This window comes from Phocoena sinus, chromosome 10 (assembly GCF_008692025.1).
Source record: "Phocoena sinus isolate mPhoSin1 chromosome 10, mPhoSin1.pri, whole genome shotgun sequence".
NCBI lineage: Eukaryota > Metazoa > Chordata > Mammalia > Artiodactyla > Phocoenidae > Phocoena > Phocoena sinus.
This window is the reverse complement of record NC_045772.1, coordinates 46172158-46192159: the sequence shown is the minus strand read 5'-3', so window position 1 is coordinate 46192159 and position 20002 is coordinate 46172158. Positions and strand designations below refer to the sequence as shown.

At 34.4% G+C, this 20002-nt stretch overlaps 1 protein-coding gene across 3 annotated transcripts in view; it reads right to left on the bottom strand.

Moving 5' to 3' along the window:
• The window catches only part of ZFC3H1 (zinc finger C3H1-type containing), a 50225-nt gene that overhangs the window by 19158 nt on the left and 11065 nt on the right, over positions 1 to 20002 (bottom strand). For 2 of the 3 annotated variants that reach the window (XM_032644661.1, XM_032644663.1), the window contains exons 3-18: positions 17987 to 18051; positions 14656 to 14854; positions 14153 to 14376; positions 12218 to 12341; positions 10013 to 10110; positions 8344 to 8553; positions 7979 to 8143; positions 6912 to 7049; positions 6143 to 6264; positions 5578 to 5727; positions 3618 to 3792; positions 3245 to 3376; positions 2091 to 2633; positions 1896 to 2005; positions 912 to 1043; positions 684 to 805 (exon numbers count right to left, since the gene is read on the bottom strand). In XM_032644661.1, coding sequence (XP_032500552.1) covers positions 684 to 805; positions 912 to 1043; positions 1896 to 2005; positions 2091 to 2633; positions 3245 to 3376; positions 3618 to 3792; positions 5578 to 5727; positions 6143 to 6264; positions 6912 to 7049; positions 7979 to 8143; positions 8344 to 8553; positions 10013 to 10110; positions 12218 to 12341; positions 14153 to 14376; positions 14656 to 14854; positions 17987 to 18051 — 2709 coding nt within the window. The remainder of the gene's footprint in view (positions 1 to 683; positions 806 to 911; positions 1044 to 1895; positions 2006 to 2090; positions 2634 to 3244; positions 3377 to 3617; positions 3793 to 5577; positions 5728 to 6142; positions 6265 to 6911; positions 7050 to 7978; positions 8144 to 8343; positions 8554 to 10012; positions 10111 to 12217; positions 12342 to 14152; positions 14377 to 14655; positions 14855 to 17986; positions 18052 to 20002) is intronic. The other variant, XM_032644662.1, reaches the window with a different exon arrangement.

Sequence of the window (20002 nt, the reverse complement as noted above, 5' to 3'; positions counted from 1 at the left end):
ATTCAGTGATGTTACAATCACTCTGAGTTGTGATAATACTGAATTTAACAAACACTAATTCCCCTACTTCGAAAAGACTTGTAGTTTAAGGTTTAATATTTGGCACTCAATCTGGGGAAAACCTTAACAACATTTATTCACAATGTCTGGCAGTAATCTATGCTTTCTACAGTGTCAAAGTGTATAAAGTCCTTTTTTATTTCATTGTAGAATCTGAAACTATAGTCACCTCAACTTCTAATCCCCCTCTATTTTTGAAAATTAAATAGGGTCTATTTTTAAATCATTGGTAATATTTCTATACTATGTTAACATATTCTTCTAAATAAAGTGAAATATTTAGATGAGCTCCATCAAAAGAACTGTCTGCAATAATGGAAATGTCTTACACCTGCACTGTGTTACCGGTAAGCACTTACCAATACTGAGCTCAATAGTGCCTACTGAGCACCTGAAATGTGGCTAGAGTGACTGAGGAAGCCAAATTTTTATTTTAATTAACTTAGATTTAAATAGCAACACATGGCTAGTGACTACTGTACTGGACAGAGCAGATCTAGATAAAGTGTCACAGATGAATGTATTGAATTATTATGGCTATTTAAAGATGTCAACAACTGAATATAAAACTTTTAAATTGCCTAAATTCAATTTTCACTTGGGAAACAAGAGGTCTTTAAAACCTGCTGCAGCAGCAATTTCTTCATCAGTGCTTGTCTCTGAACAACCAATCAAAGACAGATTATATGACAGAATGTCCTGGAATAGCTGTTTTCGGCTAAGCGTATAGTCTTGTGTATGCTGCCTAAAATAAAATAAAAACACAGAAAAGATAATCATGTATATATCAAAGCTACATAACCAAGACTGCCTTTTAAATTATAAAATGTTAACAAATAAAAACTACTCACCACTGACAATCATCATCGTTACATGTTCCTGTTAAATCAAAACGGCAGAAACACTGATCTGGTTCGATCATATTACTATATGATATTGAGCTTAGGGGAAGTTTTTCCTTGGTTCGATAGTATGGACTAAATCTAAGAAGAGAGGTAGAGAGGCACATTACGATGCTCCATAAACATTCCTCAGAAATTTTTTCATTTTTTCTTTCTCAATTAAAGTTTCTATACTTTGAGCTTACTATTTATCTAATTACTTAATGCCAAAATTAACTCTAGAAAACAACCAGAATATCAAGTCATAGGGACAAACTACTTTTATACCCAGACATAAAATATCTGAAATAGAAAACAAAGAACAACAATATCCTGTATTCTAAACGTAGTGTTTTCCTACCACATAATAAAGTGCTGTATAACACTGGTATTTCTTCCACACATTACCAGCCAACCAAAAAACTAGAGAAAAAGTCTATACTACCTGGTAGGTGTTGTACGATTTTATGATTAAATCATACCAATTTAATAGTCTCACAGCTTCTAAGGAGTCTTTAAAAAAAAAAGAGACAACCTCCCAAAGTTAATCATTGGAAAGTGTCAAATCAATTTTATGAAAGCTAGCCAATGCATTCCTTAGAATAACAATAAAATTAAAAAGCAAAAATTTTAAATTCTCGTAAGACTACAGTTATTTTTCCTAAAATCCTTAATAGATATAGTAATTCAGAATTCTCCACAATTTCACCAGTAGCCAGAAATTAGGATTTGATAAGAATTAGTAAACCCAAGTGTGAGTTAAATCTTAATTCCTATTTGGTTCAAGTTTGACAACAAGGCACTTAAATTTTTATATTCCCTAAAAGGACAAGTTCATTTCTAAGCAGCCATGATTCAATTTTTTTTCATTGTCATCACACATTCCAGATTAAGATATCATTAAGAACAAGGAGCAATCCTGAACCTCAAGTTTACTGAATCTTTCTTCTATACCTGTAAGACTTAAAAACTAGAAGGGGACTATGGTAGGGTCTAAACGGATATGGCTTCACTTCTGTTGTTTTACTCTGTCCTGTCACGAAATCCACATCCACAGAAATCTCCTGCAAAAGAAAAGAGAAATTTCATAAGGTAATAAAGGCTAGGGTGAATTCTAGATTTTATAAAGAATATGAAATGTTCAGTTACCTGACCATGCAAAACCTTGTCTGTAATGCCTGCGGTAGTTTTTAAAATCAGTTGTTTTAAGCTATCAGCTTTTGAATATAATTTCTGCAATTCACCAATTTTTAACCCTAGAAAAAGTTCTGGTTTTTCTACTGTATTCTTAGTAGGTTTGTTTATACATTCTTTGTTAGGTGTATCAGTGTGCTTAAGGTTAGGTTTAGTAAAAGAATTGGATTCTAAGAAGGATCTTCTTCTTTCTCTGTTTGACCCAGACAAAATCTCATCATCAACATCATTTTCCTCAGTGTCCAGACTTAATTTATCTTGAGTCAGATCGTGAAGTGAGGGTTGAGGCAAAGAAAATTCAGGTTCCTCTTCCACAAGTGGACCAATATTTTGCTGTTCCTTTGCTTTAAGGGCCCTGGCTTCTTTTAGTTTCTGAATTTTCAGGGCATATTCATATTCTAGCTTTTGCAATCGTCTTTTTTCCATAGCAATTAGCTCTGCTGAATGCTTTCTTGGACTTGATATTGGAGAATTGTCCAGTCTCATCATTTTGTTAGGCTGGGGGGAAAATGATATCAATATTTTATACTGTTATGACTTTATAAACAATTTTGGTAAGATAATTGTGCTATCCCTACAATACAATGCCAACATTATAAAACTAAGTCAATAATGAGACTAAAACAGTTTTACAAAAGCCTCCAACAGATTTGCTAGTTAATCTATGAGGTACAAAAAACAAACAAAACAAGTCAAAATAAACAAAAAAAAAAAGTTTCCAAATATGTGGGTGCCATTTAAAAACAAAACTTTAATCTTGGGCTTCCCCGGTGGCGCAGTGGTTGAGAGTCCGCCTGCCGATGCAGTGGACACGGGTTCGTGCCCCGGTCCAGGAAGATCCCACGTGCCGCAGAGCGGCTGGGCCTGTGGGCCAGGGCCGCTGGGCCTGCGTGTCCAGAGCCTGTGCTCCACAACGGGAGAGGCCACAACAGTGAGAGGCCCGCATATCGCAAAAAAAAAAAAACGAAACAAAACAAAAAAAAACCTTTAATCTTATTCTCTTCAAATCTGCAGGGAAAAGCTTGAACTTTTTATGCATTTCTTACCCTCAAAAGAATAATTAAAACCTTCTCCTTTTGAAACATTAAATATTTCTACAAACAACTTACTCCAAGGTGATCTTGTTCCAGTTTACGTTTTCCTATTTCTTTACTAGCCACTGCTTTTGCACGAGCAAGTTCTTCTCCATACTTCAGAGTCAAAGCTTTCTTAACTGTAACACGTTGTTGAACTCTGTGAATCTGAAATATAGGGTAATTCTGAATATGTAAATCTTAGGAGAGGAAATACATTCTTAAACATAATTTCTTTAGGGTATTCAAATGAAAATTAAAAATATGCTAATATTACATCTCAGTGGAGAACAATGTATAGGTTACACATTTTGATGGCTTTGGTTTATGGTTTTATTAAAAATTTGGCCCATAAAAATGTGTAGTAAACATGGGACTACAATATTTGAATTTAAGAAAAGAACATTACTTGTTCCTGAAGTTTCTTCAAAAACATTCTGTTGACACTGAGAATTTTCTCTGTTGCCTGAAGCTGCTCTGTAAGTTTTGTAATTTTTGTTTCAGCATTTCGAACAGATTCTTTCTTCTTAGCTTCTTGCTGTACTAGATTCTTTAAAACAGATTCATCTTTCATCAAGAGAATCCTAATTGGGAAATAACCAAAGTCTTATGAACGTTTTTCTAAACTAGTGGACTGACACCATCAGAATAAAAAACTTACGAAGTAATAGCTCATTTTTAAAAATATGTTTATGATACACAGAGGTTAATATTTTTAAGAATAAAATAAGTATTCAGATAGACACTGTTAAATTTTATGAAAGCAAATATGGGTTGGCAGTTTTTTTTTTTTTGGCAGCACCACGCGGCTTGCGGGATCTTAGTTCCCCGACCAGATACTGAACCCAGGCCCTCAGCAATGAAAGTGCAGAGTCCTAACCACTGGACCACCAGAGAATTCCCTGGGTCTGATCTTTAAAAAAACAAAACAAAACATGCATCTGAGTAATGTCAATTACAGTTGAAAAGCTATTAATAGTAACCTTCAATGTAGCCCTAAATAACTCCTGAAAAATGAGGACTTAAGAGGGCTTCCCTGGTGGCGCAGTGGTTAAGAATCCGCCCGCCAATGCAGGGGTCACAAGTTCAAGCTCTGGTCCAGGAAGATCCCAAAGGCCGTGGAGCAACCAAGCCCGTGCACCACAACTACTGAGCCTGCGCCATAGAGCCCATGAGCCACAACTACTGAAGCCCGTGCGCCGCAACTACTGAAGCCCACACGCCACAACTACTGAAGCCCACATGCCACAATGAAGAGAAGCCCCGCTCACCGCAACTAAAGAAAGCCCGCATGCAGCAACGAAGACCCAACACCCCCCCACAAAAAATTAAAAACATAAAGAAAAAAAACCTTAAATAAAAAAAGAAAAATGAAGACTTAAGACAGAAAATCACTATGTTTAGTTTCATTTACAACGCTCCTAATAATAAACACACAAATAAACATCTAATAAACATAATCGAGCACATTTAATTAATTTACAAACCTCTAACTCATTTTATCTAAAGCAAAGCAAAGGAGAGAAAAAGAAGTCTAATTTTTAAACAATAGACAGATGTAAAAACTGGAACTGAGAAGTAAAAATCAGGACAAAAAGACAAATTTACAGATTTTCATCTTTTCAACTACTGAACATTATGATAAAAAAAAAAAAAATGAAGCATCTTTCCCAGAAAGATACCATATTTCAAACAGTCACAACACATGACATCTAGAATGAATCATAAAAACAGAGAATATGTGATAAAGAGAATGGGGAATAGAAAGACAAAGAATTTTTAAAAATCTTTTCATTTGTTATAAAAGTTATTAAAGAAATGGAATCTAAATGAATTTATTTTAATTTCTTTTAAAACATACACCGTATCATTTCTCGTTGATAATTTTGGAGATTTATGGTCACCACAATATTTCATCTATGAGTAACATTTTTCAGATCTCTAACATCGGGGTACATCTTAATGTTACTGCATATCATAGTTTTTGCAATAACACAATATTTGACCATGTGTCTTACTTAACAGACTAAGTAATGACTATTTCCAACAATCAAGTCTACCAATTTTAACAATAAAAATATGCTTCCAATAAAGGTCTTTAAAAAACATGCCAGAGGTTTTAAAGCCATACATAAATCTGAAGGGGAAAACTTTCTTTTGAAGTCTTGGTATTTTTATTTAAACATTAATACTATTACTTCACGTAAATGTATAATTCAACAAAATGACAGCCTTCTCTAGGTCTATCAAGTATGAAAGAATTAGTAATCACACAGTATACTTATTACGGACATACACCACAAAAATATATCCCTCTAATATAGGAACACTTAGATACATGCAGTATTTAATCAGATAATGAGACTCACCTATGTTTTTTAAGTTTTGCTTCTGCATCTGTAACCTGCTTAGTAACCATTGCTATCCTGCCAATCCCATCAATTTCTACATCAGAGTTTGCTGGGGATGATGAACTTGTCTTCAGCTGATCTGATTTAATCAAACGCTGTTTCTCACGACTAAAACAATCAATAAAGATTAATAAATTACACCAAAAAATAAGCTGAAATTATTTTTTAAGATGTATTCTATTTCATAAAATAAAGTAAAAATATTAACTAAGTGACTAACATATTGACTAATAACAATGATGACCAATATGCATGACCCAAGTTGGCATTCAGAGCTGATAGTGTAGTTCTCCTTTGTAACAGCTTTTATCTTTTTCTAAGCTGTTTATACCTCGGTGCATCACTGCCTTCAAGCTTATAGATGATCATCTGGCTCCCCCTCCTGTGCAAGTTCTAAAAACATTAACTCTTCATCTTGGATAAAAATCATCATCTTCATTTCCCAATGCCAATAAACCGCATACAGATTAAGCACGGAAAATAGTACACACCTTTAAAGCTAATTACATAAAATGCCACTTACTTGGCAATCTCTTCCTTTAACAATCTATATTCAATCTTCTTTTCTTCAGGCAAAGCTTCAGGTGTTCGCATGGGATCATTTTCTTTTTCAGATTTTGGAGGTACTTTCGGTTTTGAAGCTTGCTAGAAAACATTTGAAGTTAACCAGATCAAAAGCTTTTATAATCCCACACTAAGATCTATATTTTACATTATCCAGTGCACATTTATATATTTAGAAATAAATATCTTCATCATTATTTTCTATTCCGTTTAAAAAAACACAATGCTGGCCATTAACCACCAAATTAATTGTACAATCCCAGTAAGTAGTCAAGACTTATGGTTTGAAAATAATTCAACTATTTCATATCTAAGCAACTGTTGCAATTAGGAATAGGGATAAAAGTTGTATTTAGGTGATACACTTTGATAAAAACACTATTTTCTGGTAATATAACAAAATTCCAAAACAATAAATTTCCTTAGTACAGAGGACAATTATCCACACAATTTTACTATTTTGAAGAAAGGGACAGTCAACTGGAAACAAAAATAAAAGGAGTTTTTTAATAGTTAAACCTATCTAAATTTATACACACTTCATTATATAAACTCCTAATAATACAAATACTTATTTGTATTATTTATAATTTCCATAATTCTTATTTATATTTCCATAATTCGATATATTAAAAATCTAAACCTCTAAGGTCTAATTTCCAGGAAAAACAAACAAATTTTAATGATTGTCAATAAATCTTCTTTTCATCTTTCATTACTGCACTTACCTCAGCAGTTCGTCTTGCTTCTTTAATCATGGACTCCAATCCACCAAAAACACTATTGGTTGACTTGGATGCCTCTCCATCAGATTCACTATCATCGGAATCATTTAGGGTTACAACCACTGATTTATGCTTTGGAAGCTGCAAAGACAGTATATTTGTTACTCTTGATGACAGAAGTATCTCTATCCTTTTCTTGGCTCTACCACAATTAGCTTCACGACCTTGAAGAAGTCACTTTATCTGTACGAATTTAAACTCATAAAAGTAATGGGTTTCAAGCAGACAGTCTATGGTTCCTCCTGTTTATATTGTATTAATTGACTTACTTTGTCCCACTCCACAGATACTGGTTATATCCAAAAACATAAAAATACTCTATTGATTATATTCTCAGTCTCTCTAGATACTACTATCATCATTTTCTTCATTAAGTTTTATTTTCTCCAACTTTCTATAAAAAGCATAATGCAATCTAAATTAACCTTTTAAAGCAAAAGAAAAAATTAATAATTCTACATTATTATTAATAAAACTTTTTGGCTTTTGTGCTTATATATGGAGAATAAGTTTACCGAACAGAGGCAAGATTTCAACTTGGCTTTGCTCCATTTATTTTACTTTAAACCCATTAGAAAACAAGGTAGAAATAAATTGTCATTTCAATCTCCTTAATAAACACTGAAAAACATCATAAGTTCTTCCATTATAGTACAGTCATTAATTGAAAAATTATGAGCCAAGATGGGAGAAATAAAAAATATATATAATATGCTAAAACTGACTAGACAGAAAATCTAAATGGACCAAGTTATATGGAACAAAAACTGAGGAAATGGCAAAAAATACCACTCTGAGGAAAATAATGCTTCCCAAAAAATATTATCATGAACTCTACCAGTTTACAAGTGAAGAAGCTGCTCCCATTTCACTATTAATAAATAAAAAATAATACATATATGTTTGTATATAATAAACTAGGAGTTAGGGAATAGGACAGCAAAACTGCAGACAAATTTCTCACAAGCTGTTTAAATAACAATAAGACTAATTATTTTGTTTGTTTTTACCGAGATCACAGTTCGTGGAAGACGAGGTCCTCTGTGAAACTTTGGGTTCTGTATCCTAGGCTGAGATACTGTATTAATACTGACTATCGATAGATTGCTTCTTGGCACAGGCTGTGAATTGTTCAGAACTGGAGGTGAAGGTGGGTCACTATTACTGGATGTTTCCTAAAGAAGAAAGAGACAGATATGAAGTAATTTTAAATGAAAAGAAATTTCTGTCACCTTTAAAGGTCTTGAGCAAAGTACTATCAGACTTATCCCCACTTTACTGAAAAGCCCAATGAATCCCAAACTAGCAGAGAAAAGTAGGGCTACCTAAAACTAAGCTCAATAGCACCACCTAGAGGTTCAGGTACCTAAATTACCTCTGGCTTGAAAGCTCTTTTATTTGCTAGAGATTTAAGTAGCTCTTCTCGAAGCAGCATTTCTTCCTCTTCTTCCTCATCTGCAAAAGGTGGTTTTGGAGGCTGTTCTGGATCTTCAGGTGGAAGAGGTGGTAAAGGTGGTAGAGGAGGTAGAGGTTCAAGAGAAACACACAAGCCTTCCACATAAGGCTGGCTCAAAGGTGGTATTGACTAGTTGTTTTTAAAAAAGAAGAAATAATAATTACTATGCAAATTTTACCCATTGCAAGTGTTTATCATTAGAGTAACATTAAATTAGAAAAAGGTATACAGGTTATTACTTTACTGTAAGCATAAGTGAACTAAGAATACTGGAAATCTCAAAACTAACCAAATCCAATATTCAGCCATGAAAAAGTATAATTTTTACAAAAAAATCAACAATATTTGAAACATTTAATTTATAAACTTCAAGATAGAGAAATCAAACTTTACAGTGTCTATCTGCCTAGATGACTACCTGAAAACAAACAGATAACAAAAAATCAGATACATACGACACTTAAGTAAAAATCAAAACTTAGGAACCAAAGGGATTCTGGGTGGGCGTAGTCTAGAGTATCTCAAGAATTAATTGTAAAGAAGATCACCACTACCCTCATAAAATCCTTGTGAAATGGCTTCTTCGAGATTATCTATAAAGACAATTTTACCCAAATCCTTGAATTTGCACATATTTTTGCTTCAAAGACCTTCCAGTATTTCCCTTGGCATATAAAACAATTCAAGGAAGAAAGAAAAAATAAAAATGTTTCTCTCTCACTCTCTGCTCTAATATTCCCCTCATCTTCAACTTCCTAGGACGACACCAGATATCTACCTAGGAACTGTGAAATGGCAAGGTCCCCACTAACCTATTATGAGAGATCCAGTGTGACCTCTAGGTTCTCTCATCTGAAATAACTTAAGAAATTTTACTTTGTGATCCCCCACTTCCTTTTTTTTTCTTTCTTTTTTTTTAACAGGGGACTGGCAGTTCTTTCAAAAGGTAGGGAAAAGAAATTAACTTGCATAGACAATGCTTTTCTTTTACTGAATTTTCAAATTAAAAGTAACTATTTAATCAAAAGAGGAGAAAGGAAAAAAGTTTCTAGAAGCACCTTAATGCACTTAAATCCCAATTCCCCCTAAAAAAATCCAAAACAATAGATAATTCTTACTCTGCTTTGGAATACATTTTCTGAGGAACAAAGAGGAACAAAGAGAAGAAAGAAGGAAACATACTAAGTACTGAAAGAAAGTCAACATGAGATTAAAAATTAGCTATGACCGCCTGAAGGGTGGGAGGGAGGGAGACGCAAGAGGGAAGAGATATGGGAACATATGTATATGTATAACTGATTCACTTTGTTATAAAGCAGAAACTAACACACCATTGTAAAGCAATTATACCCCAATAAAGATGCTAAAAAAAAAATTAGCTACGAAAAAAATCTACCAGATGGATAGTCTGCCAATAACTAATCAACTGTTTATTCCATACATTTCATAGCTATTAATTCTGATAAGCAATTTTGATTTTACGCTCTCTACAAACCTAACAATTAATTACAGGCCAGCTTTTCAAAACAAATTAGAAAAGACATAAGGCTACATAATTTTCGGAGAAATCATATCAATTCTCACTTACAGAAACCTGAGGTGGTGGAGGCAAAGAAACAGATGGTGCCGGAGAAAAATACCCCAATGAACATTCAGAGAAGAATGGTGGTTGTACTGGTGAAGGAGCTGTAAAAAAATTTTTTATAAGAGTTTAATAATAGATATATTTCAATAGGAATAAATTAAATTTATGATATTTTTGAAGAAATACAATTGCATCTAAGTAGAGTACAAGTGAGATTTTATTAATCTCCAATAAAATATTTGACCTCCGTGAGACCACCTCCACCTATTTAAAATTGTCCTTATATCATTACAAAATCAGCCATCCACTTATGCTGATATTTAGTCCCTCAAAACTCTCTACTTTGTTCTACTTTTCACTTAGTGGCGGTAACAGGGAACAGAGCAGGAAAGGCTAGAAACACACTTTTTTTTTTGGGAAATAAACATACTTTTAAAGAAATAGTAAAACAAAAAATTCCCCTAAATCTGCCAAAGTGTCCTAACCAAAGGAAAACAGTGATGTGGTGACTCCATTCCTCCCTTCATGTGGAGAAAAGTGAAGAAATGGACTATTTAAATTGGATAGAAAGCAAACAGGACTAGGAATGAAAAGAATTACCCACTGTATTTAATTATTAAAGTGTACACTTTTTCACATTTTAATAATTCCGGGGAATTCCCTGGTGGTCCAGCGGCTAAGACTCCCAATGCAGGGGGCCCAGGTTTGGTCCCTGGTGAGGGAACTAGATCTCACATGCCACAACTAAGAGTTTGCATGCTGCAACTAAGACCCCGACGCAGCCAAATAAATAAATAAATAAACATTAATAATTTTGAAATAGTTACTGATGCATCTCAGTTAAATTGTTAGCATTTCTTCCTTGGCAGCAGCTAAAAATATTGATAATTGCACTTTTTACTGTCAGTGGTTTCTTTAGACTCACTGAAATCTGGCAGATTCAAAGACTACTCTTGCTACTCAATAACCATACAACCTTAGGGAAAACTAAAATTTCTTCTTCGTCCCCGTTGTCTCTCAAGTCAATATGGATATTAACCACATGCCTTATATGGGGCTGACCTGTGGCCCAAATGATGCCATTTGACTATACACTGACCTTTAGAACACTTTACTTCTTAAAAACATAAATATTTGTAATGAATATGGCAAAAAGTAAAATTTACAAAATTGAGTACAGTACATTCTCTGTATAATAATTTTTTACAAAATTCTTTTAAGAGGGTAGATCATAAAATTATTTTATAGAAAGAGTAATAATAATATTGTCAATACTTGGGAACTACAATGAATCATCTCCAAGAACCTGGAAATATGAAAATTAAAGATTGACCAAAGAGAATTAAACTATGAAATCAAAATACAAGATTATTAAATATGAACCGAAACACAGTAACCTGAAAATGAGCACTTTTATTAACATTACCAAATCATACAGATTTTGCCTTCTCTCTAGGCACACTAAAGTAGAATTCTAGTTTAATTTGGTCTCACAATACGACCACTGGAAGAAAAACACTGATCATGTGGCCTTGCAGGTAAGTATTCTAGTTCCTAGAACACCAACTGCATTTGGTTGTCTGCCTCAGTCTTATGTGTGTTAATTAGTAAGAGAACAGGTCTCTCACAGCTGATCACCACTGAATATCAACTAAAGCGAGCCTCTAGCCTGCAAGGATGGTCATACCCTAAAATGTGCAATCTAACTGAGGTACAGCCCTAACAGTTCTAACCAGCTGATCCTAAGACACCACTAGTATCACTTTCCATCTCCCTATTCCTACAGAGTATCATCAGTAGGAGGAGGAAGGAAGCCTAAAATCAAGAAAGACCCCCCCCTTTTTTTTAACTAAAGCGAAGAATGCCTTAGATACAAAGATATTAAGAAAGCAAAGGTTTATTTGTTTTTTAAAACAGTGTTCTCACCTTTCCCACAATCTTCACTTTTTAGATCACATAGTTAACAGTAAAACACTGCCTTCTTATTAAAATGCTATATAGAAAGAAATACTTAGAAATAAAGGTTAATATTACACATTTGAGGTTTGCTCTTGAATTATTTATAACACCAAATAATGTCTATGGTTGTACAGCCCACCAGCAAATCTCACTTTCATTACACATTTCTTTCAAGGTTTTGGGTAGCTTTGTGACCATTTTCTACTTAATAATTGTGAATATGCAAATGTTTTAAGGTTTAGCTCATACCTGGAGAATTGGTTTCACTATCTGTATCCATAGCAACTTCTTCATAGTTATCATATTGATAAATGCCTCCTCCACTATCAGTAGGTTGCTTATCTAAGGATCGTCTCAGGTCAGGATCTGAGGACTAATTACACAAGATTTTTTTTTAGTTTCACAATATTTTCTGTCTTAATCTATTCTTAGGCTAGAAATTACAAAACAATTTATAGTTATATTTTATGTAGAACAGTATCAAAAATCATGATGATCCAGTTAGAACTGCCTATCACATCTGATTGGGGAAATTCAACATACATGACAGGTACACTGTGGTTGACATTTTACAACTGTCAGAAAATGAAACTAGCAAGTACTATATATACAGATGAAATCTCCCAGAGTGAGCTGAGCCACTAAGTAATCAGCTATTTCTCTAGAAAATAAGATGACCCCAAGCTCATAAATACTAATGGCCTCTCTCTGTAAGCTAAGAAATCAGATAAATGAATTCAAGTTTTATGTAATCAAAACTATATTTAGAATATTGCCCAAATAATCCATTAACATTTTAGTTATGAATAAACTAATGATAACTGAAGACTAAAAACTCTTGTCATGTGCTCGTATGTTTTCTTTTTTTTTTTTACTTCTTAAAATGTTCCACTCGGAGACAGCTCATAACAAACTGAAAACTAGCAAAAACTATCTGGGGCTTCCCTGGTGGTGCAGTGGTTGACAGTCCGCCTGCCGATGCAGGGGACACTGGTTCGTGCCCCGGTCCGGGAGGATCCCACATGCCGCAGAGCAGCTGGGCCCGTGAGCCATGACCACTGAGCCTGCGTGTCCAGAGCCTGTGCTCCGCAACGGGAGAGGCCACAACAGTGAGAGGCCCGCGTACCGCAAAATAAAAAAAAACTATCCAGATGGATATAAGAGTAACATACAACTATTAATACAGTACTTCTCTAAAAAAAGATTCTATCAAAGTGCTTTCTGGAAGTTCAAAGTATGAATACTTATATATTCCTTACTTAAGCAAACCTAACTCTTGACTTGCTACAATTAAATAGCTCTTATTCTTTAATATCCCGCTATTCTTTAATAATACACCCACGAGTGTATGAGACTACACTCGTGAGTGTATTATTAAAGCTCAGAATTCTGAAATTTGTCACTGCTAATAGCAGTAGATCAGTATTAAATCTCCAGTTTACTTCCTAACACCATCCATAAAAGACAATGATTTAGTCATTATCAATGACTTATACATAATAAAGGCTCATAAATGCTTGATAACTAAAGTCACATGCACTAACGCTATTACTATATGACGATTTAACTTTCTTTAAAATAGTCCATATCGGGCTTCCCTGGTGGCGCAGTGGTTGGGAGTCCACCTGCCGATGCAGGGGACATGGGTTCAAGCCCTGGTCCAGGAAGATCCCACATGCCACGGAGTGGCTGGGCCCGTGAGCCATGGCCACTGAGCCTGTGCGTCCGGAGCCTGTGCTCCGCGACGGGAGAGGCCTGCGTACCGCCAAAAAAAAAAAAACCAAAAAAGTCCATATCAATTAATCATGACACACTTCTAATTCTACATTACTAAAAAATGGAAAACTAATAGGAAACAGTCATTTTAAGAATAAGTCCTCACTACAACTCAGTAATGCTACTTTCTTCTAAACAGAAAATGACAAAAAAGTCAAAAGGAAGCTTTTCTAACCATAATATTATATTAGCCTTTCATTTCTTTTATTTCTAATATCTATAACTATAAAAACGACTCATTCTCAATTATAACCTACCTTCCCTTCTTCCCAAGAGTTATTTATATAATGAGCTCTATCAAACAAAAGAACGTAATACTTTTTCTTAGTTGACTGAATTTATGAAATAAGACTATAAGGACAGTTAAATTTGAGTAATATTTTGATTTTGTATTTTTGAACTCCTTACTTTACTCCTTGATCGCCTCTTTCCACCAACCAATTTCATGAATCGATTGTATTGCTCTTCCTGATTTGAGAGATCTCGAATTTTTCTGATTTCTTCTTCTCTTTTCCTTCTCTCTTCTTCTTCAGCTTGTTTCCGTTGATCCTCTTCTTTCTGTCTTTCCTGTTCTTTTTGTTGTTGTAGTTTCTTCCATGCCTTTGTTTGCTGCTTCCTCAATGCTTGTTTAGCTTTAAATAAAAAATACAGAAACATCAGTATCTATTAGAGTTAGAATTTTCTAGAAGATAAAAGAAAATAAGAGCTTTAACAATTTTTTTCATTATTAAGTCATATATACAGCTGCTCCTCTAAGTTCATTTATATACGATTATACTTTAGTCAGGATATAATTCTCAGCTCAAAACTTTCTGAATTAAAATCTAAAAACCATACTGATATAGGAAATCAATTAAAAGAATTTAACAGAAATGATCACCTATTTGAAAAAAAAAAAAAGAAATGATCACCTGTAGTGCTAACTTTTTTGGCCGAATGTGTTTTGGTACTGGTTTTAACTTTTTGCTGTACAGTTTTCATCTTAGTCAGCTTTTCTTTGCTTTCTTTCATCACCTGCTGTTCTTTTTGTTGCCATTTTTTACTGGCTGACTGAAGAGCCAAAAGACGAAGCTGCAATTCAGATAGCTCCTCTTCATCTTCACCAAGCTTCTTTAAAAAAAGAAACAGTTGCCATTTAAAAATTCTATTACTTGACTTTAAACATATTACAAAGTCAAATCTTTTATAAGATCAGTTAGTTTTAAGGCAAATACTTAAATGGTAAATATTAATACAAATAAAATAAGGAAACTGAATAACTTACCATAGCCCTATACTCTAATTCAGTCCCTGTAATACAAACAGAAGATCAATCTGTAGAGGGTATGTGTGTATATGTAAGTATGAAGGGTTAGAAGGGGAGAGTACAACTGATGATGAAAAAAAAAAGTTAAGGGTTAGAGATTGGCATTTAACTGCCTCCCAAACAGGAGTAGAAATCTGATGGCAGTGAATGCAAGAAGAAATCAACCCAGGGGAGGTAAGGAATGAAGAACGAAGTGGTTCCATAATCATGTGTACTTGTACTAGCCTTACAAGTACTACACAGAACAGGCACAGTGAATGTCAAGATACAAATTTGCAAACTTTTTTAAATATATATTTTATAAATCTTTTATAAATCTTTAAATCAGTTTTTTTTTTTAAGAAGACATTGATGAAGCATGGTGTTGTTTTTTTTTTTAAGATGTTGGGGGTAGGAGTTTATCAATTAATTAATTTATTTTTGCTGTGTTGGGTCTTCGTTTCTATGCGAGGGCTTTCTCTAGCTGTAGCAAGCGGGGGCCACTCTTCATCACGGTGCGTGGGCCTCTCACTATCGCAGCCTCTCTTGTTGCGGAGCACAGGCTCCAGACTCGCAGGCTCAGTAGTTGTGGCTCACGGGCCTAGTTGCTCCGCAGCATGTGGGATCCTCCCAGACCAGGGCGCGAACCCGTGTCCCCTGCATTAGCAGGCAGATTCTCAACCACTGCACCACCAGGGAAGCCCCCTTTAAATCAGTTTTAAAGGAAAAAATATGTAAAGATTTGCTTATATTAGAGCATTCCATGTTCTAAAGCTACAGATATTTATCTGAATATTGAAAATATTTTGAACACCCAAGACTTCTTCAGGGAAGCTAAAACAGGAAAACAGTTTAGGAACAAATGTATGAGAACTTTTTTTCAATTGAAGTGACTTCTTAATTTTTTCACTCTACTTTTTTTGAGTTAATTTTTAAAATTATTCTATTCTGTACATTTTAGCTAAAATATAACTGAAAATGTCAGGCAACCTAAGCAGAGGTTCTAATTTGGAGTCCATGAGACTTTAGTGGGAGGGAGATAAGGAGTCCTTTGGCATCCCCACTCCTTGAAGTTAAATACAAAGCTGTATATGTTTTTCCTTTATGTGCATATATGGAAAAGGAGGGGCGACTCAAAAGAGGCTAAGACTCAAGAAGGTTAAGGCCCGCTTACCTAGTAACTTTCCCTTATAGGTGAATTGTAATTACATTTTTAAAATCCAATAAATTATTTAATTCTTAAACATAAAAAAAAAACAGTGGATCCTACCTAGTAGTTTAACCTTATATAGACTATTATAAATCTCTAATTAAACTACCAACACATATTTCAGTACTTCAGTTTACCCAAGCCAGGATACAGTTACTCTTTCCTTTTTTGGGAAATACATGTAACAAATGAGCTTAAAAATTATCATGAGTCTTTTTTACTCCAAGTCACTTAAACATATCAAATTCTACTGCTTGGTACTGAAGACCTACAGCGATGCTATTCAAAAATGGGACCAAAAAGCCATGTATGGCTATTTAAATTCAGCTAAAATTGAATAACAACTTTATTTCCTCAGCCACACTAGTCACATTCCAAGTGCTTAATAGCCACATGTAGCTAATAGCTACCATATTGGAGAGTGCAGGTATAGAACATTTCCATTATTGGAGAAAATTCTATTGGACAGTGCTAATCAGAGTTTAAGTAAAATAAAGCTATCATTACTGTTCCACTGAGATTTAAAAGGCTTTGATTATCTTTTGCTACTAACCCTTCTGGAACGAAAGAGACCACTGATTCTGTCATTCAACTATATGCTACTTAAAGCAGCTACTTGATCAGCAAGAGCACTGAGCCTCATTCAAACTCCTTGTTCTGACGCCTAAGTCCTATGTAACTTTAGGCAAGTCACTTGATCTACGCACATGAATCTTAGTTCATCTGTAAAAGAGATGTCAACCTACCTTACAGAGTTATTCAACACCATACACATATAAATGCACGCACGTGTATGTGCACATGCATGTGTATCTATTATATTATCATCCTTAAATTCAGGACCCTCTCTTTCCTAAAGCTTCTAGGCTCTTTGCATCATTTCAGTTTACCCATAAAAAGCATATAAAACTGAAATCTTAACAGAAGAAACTGCAGATATTTCAGATCTCTAATTCAACAAACAAAAGGCTTGGGCCAGTGAGTACCTATTACACGTCGAACACAGTGCTTGATGCTCTTGTACTTTATCCTGCTGAACCGCACAACAACCCAGAGAACAGATGACATTAAACTCATTTTGTAGAAAAGAAAACAGAGGCAAGCAAAGGCTAAACAGCTTACACAAGGATCACTCAGCTAATAAGAGGAGCTAGAATTGGATACCAGGTCAAGGTTTGTCTAACTCCAAAGCTTTCTCACACAGCATAATCCCCCAAAATTAGGAAAAGAAAATCTGTGGAGGAAAATGAGAAGTTTCAAAATCCAAAAAAGCAGGGCTTCCCTGGTGGCGCAGTGGTTGAGAGTCTGCCTGTCGATGCAGGGGACACGGGTTCGTGCCCCGGTCCAGGAAGATCCCATATGCCGCGGAGCGCCTGGGCCCCGTGAGCCATGGCCGCTGAGCCTGTGTCCGGAGCCTGTGCTCTGCAACAGGAGGGGCCACAACAGTGAAAGGCCCGCATACCACAAAAAAAAAAAAAAAAAAAAAAAAAGCAAAAACATTATCTATAGATACATATAACATTTCAATTAAATTAAATGTAATCTAATTGAACTCAGTGGAGATACTCCAAGATGTCTCTCCAGATTTTCTTATCTTTAAGGCTTATATCCAAATGAAGGTATAGCAATGATGAAAAACAAAAAATGAGTGAAAAACAAGACAGAATTTCCCTTTCAAAAGAACAGAGTAAAGCAGTGCAAGAATCAGTCTTACAGAGATATCCAATCTCACAAAGCAGTATCTTACCTTTTCAGATAGAATATCTGAGGCACTAATTCTTCTCGTTAAATTTTGTTCCTTATCTTCTAATCCTTTAAAATAAAACAGCATACTCTGAATGCTTTAAAAGGTTGCCACAATCAATTTAAAATAAAATGCTACATGATATTTACTAGTATTTATTTTAAACGGTCTCATTAAAGGGTCTCATTTTCTCAATCTCTCAACCAAAAGGAAAGAATGTTGTTAGAGAGAATGAAAATCTGAACAAACTTTCCACATCAGCCTCATTTCTGAAAGTTATAATGCAAAAACAATTCAAAATATTAAATTATAAATTAAAACTGCACTATGGTAAGAATGACTTCTGAACTAAAAATAATTATTTCAAATAAGAACAGAATTTACACAGCAGATAGACAAGAAACAAAGCTTCATTACCAAATAGATAATACACAGAAAAGAATATGTGATGATTAATTCAGACCTCAAAAGTTGAAATGAATTCAACATTTAGAGATTGTATTGGATTTATTCATTAAAGAAATGTCTTCGGGACTTGGCCAAAAAGTAGAAAAAAAAAAGAAATGTTCTCTATTTATGCAGAAAAGCATCAACAGAAGTAGGTTAAGTATCAACCAAATTAAGTCCTTCCACACATTTTCCAGAATTCTAGCCTTGGGCCCAGATTTCTGATTAAGCTATTACAAAATCTTATTTATATATTATCTAATCTATGACAGCTCTACAAATTACACAGTAAAGTTACAGTACATATATAATAGTACTGAGAGAGGCACTTTCATAGCTAAAACAGATTAAGTTAAAAACTAAGAAAATCTTTTCTCAAGATGACACAAATAAATTTGCAAAGCTAGGATTCAAACTAAGTCTAAACTCCAAGCCTAGTTTTTTTTTCCATAATACCACTACCAGTATTCCAAATATCCTAATTTGATTGCTCAAGACCTACTGATAAAAGAATAGGCAACTTATTCAATACACAGAAAAATTATTATATCAAGTACCTAGCAAAAGTAAATGGAAGGCAATCACCAAACTTTGAGTTAGGTCAGTTCTGCCATAAGGCTTGTTTTGGAAATATGAATTTGTTGCAACATGATTGATATATTAGAAAATAATCTGAGGACAACACAAATTTCACATTTGCTTATGTACAATTTGCATCCAAGAAACACTAAGAGAATGCAGAAAGCTGCACCCAGGTGATCCATGTAGGAATATACAAATCCCACGCATGGTGATCAATTTACCAGCTACTTCAGTTCACTGTATATGCACACCCATCCCCATCTGGTGTTGCAACTTACTGTCCAATTTCAAATAACCTCCCTTGCTCTACTTCACAGTAACTCATAAGCTGCAGATCTACTTCCACAAGCGCATTTTAGGTCTTTTCCAAGGTAAAGTGACATATTTATTGTAGTATTTCAAGCATTTTTACCCATTTAATGTGTAAACCTGCATTACTGTTTTTATTAGATTCCAATCTTTTTTCATGTGCCACTGACAAGGTTTTTGAGTGTTGTTTTCCCTAACACCATTTGCCCCTAGCCCTGTGCCTTTTATTGTGCAATTCTGCAGTGTAGTGATTTCCAGGAATGCATGTCACCTTATAACAAAACTGGCCATACTTCAAAGAATAAGAGAACAGTAATAACTATTAGACAAAAATGAACAAAGAAAAAAAATAAAGACAGACTTTCCACAATAAATGTACAAAGAACTTTTCTCCTATACTATGAGTCATTAGTCATGAGAGTTTATTAGTTGATGAGGCTCTCTTTCGTCTATAAAAGATGGCAGCACCTCCCTTTAAGGGAGCATAGAGGCAACTATCCACTAAGCTGGCAGCTACCTAATGAGCACAATGTCACCTGAAAAACAAGCACAAACCGTAAATTTCAGACCATAAATCTAACTTTACACAAAGATTAATAAAAGCAGGTTATGATTTAATTGACCAAACATGTAGTTTGGTCCTTCTGTCGTACCACTATCATGGATCTCTATAAAAATATT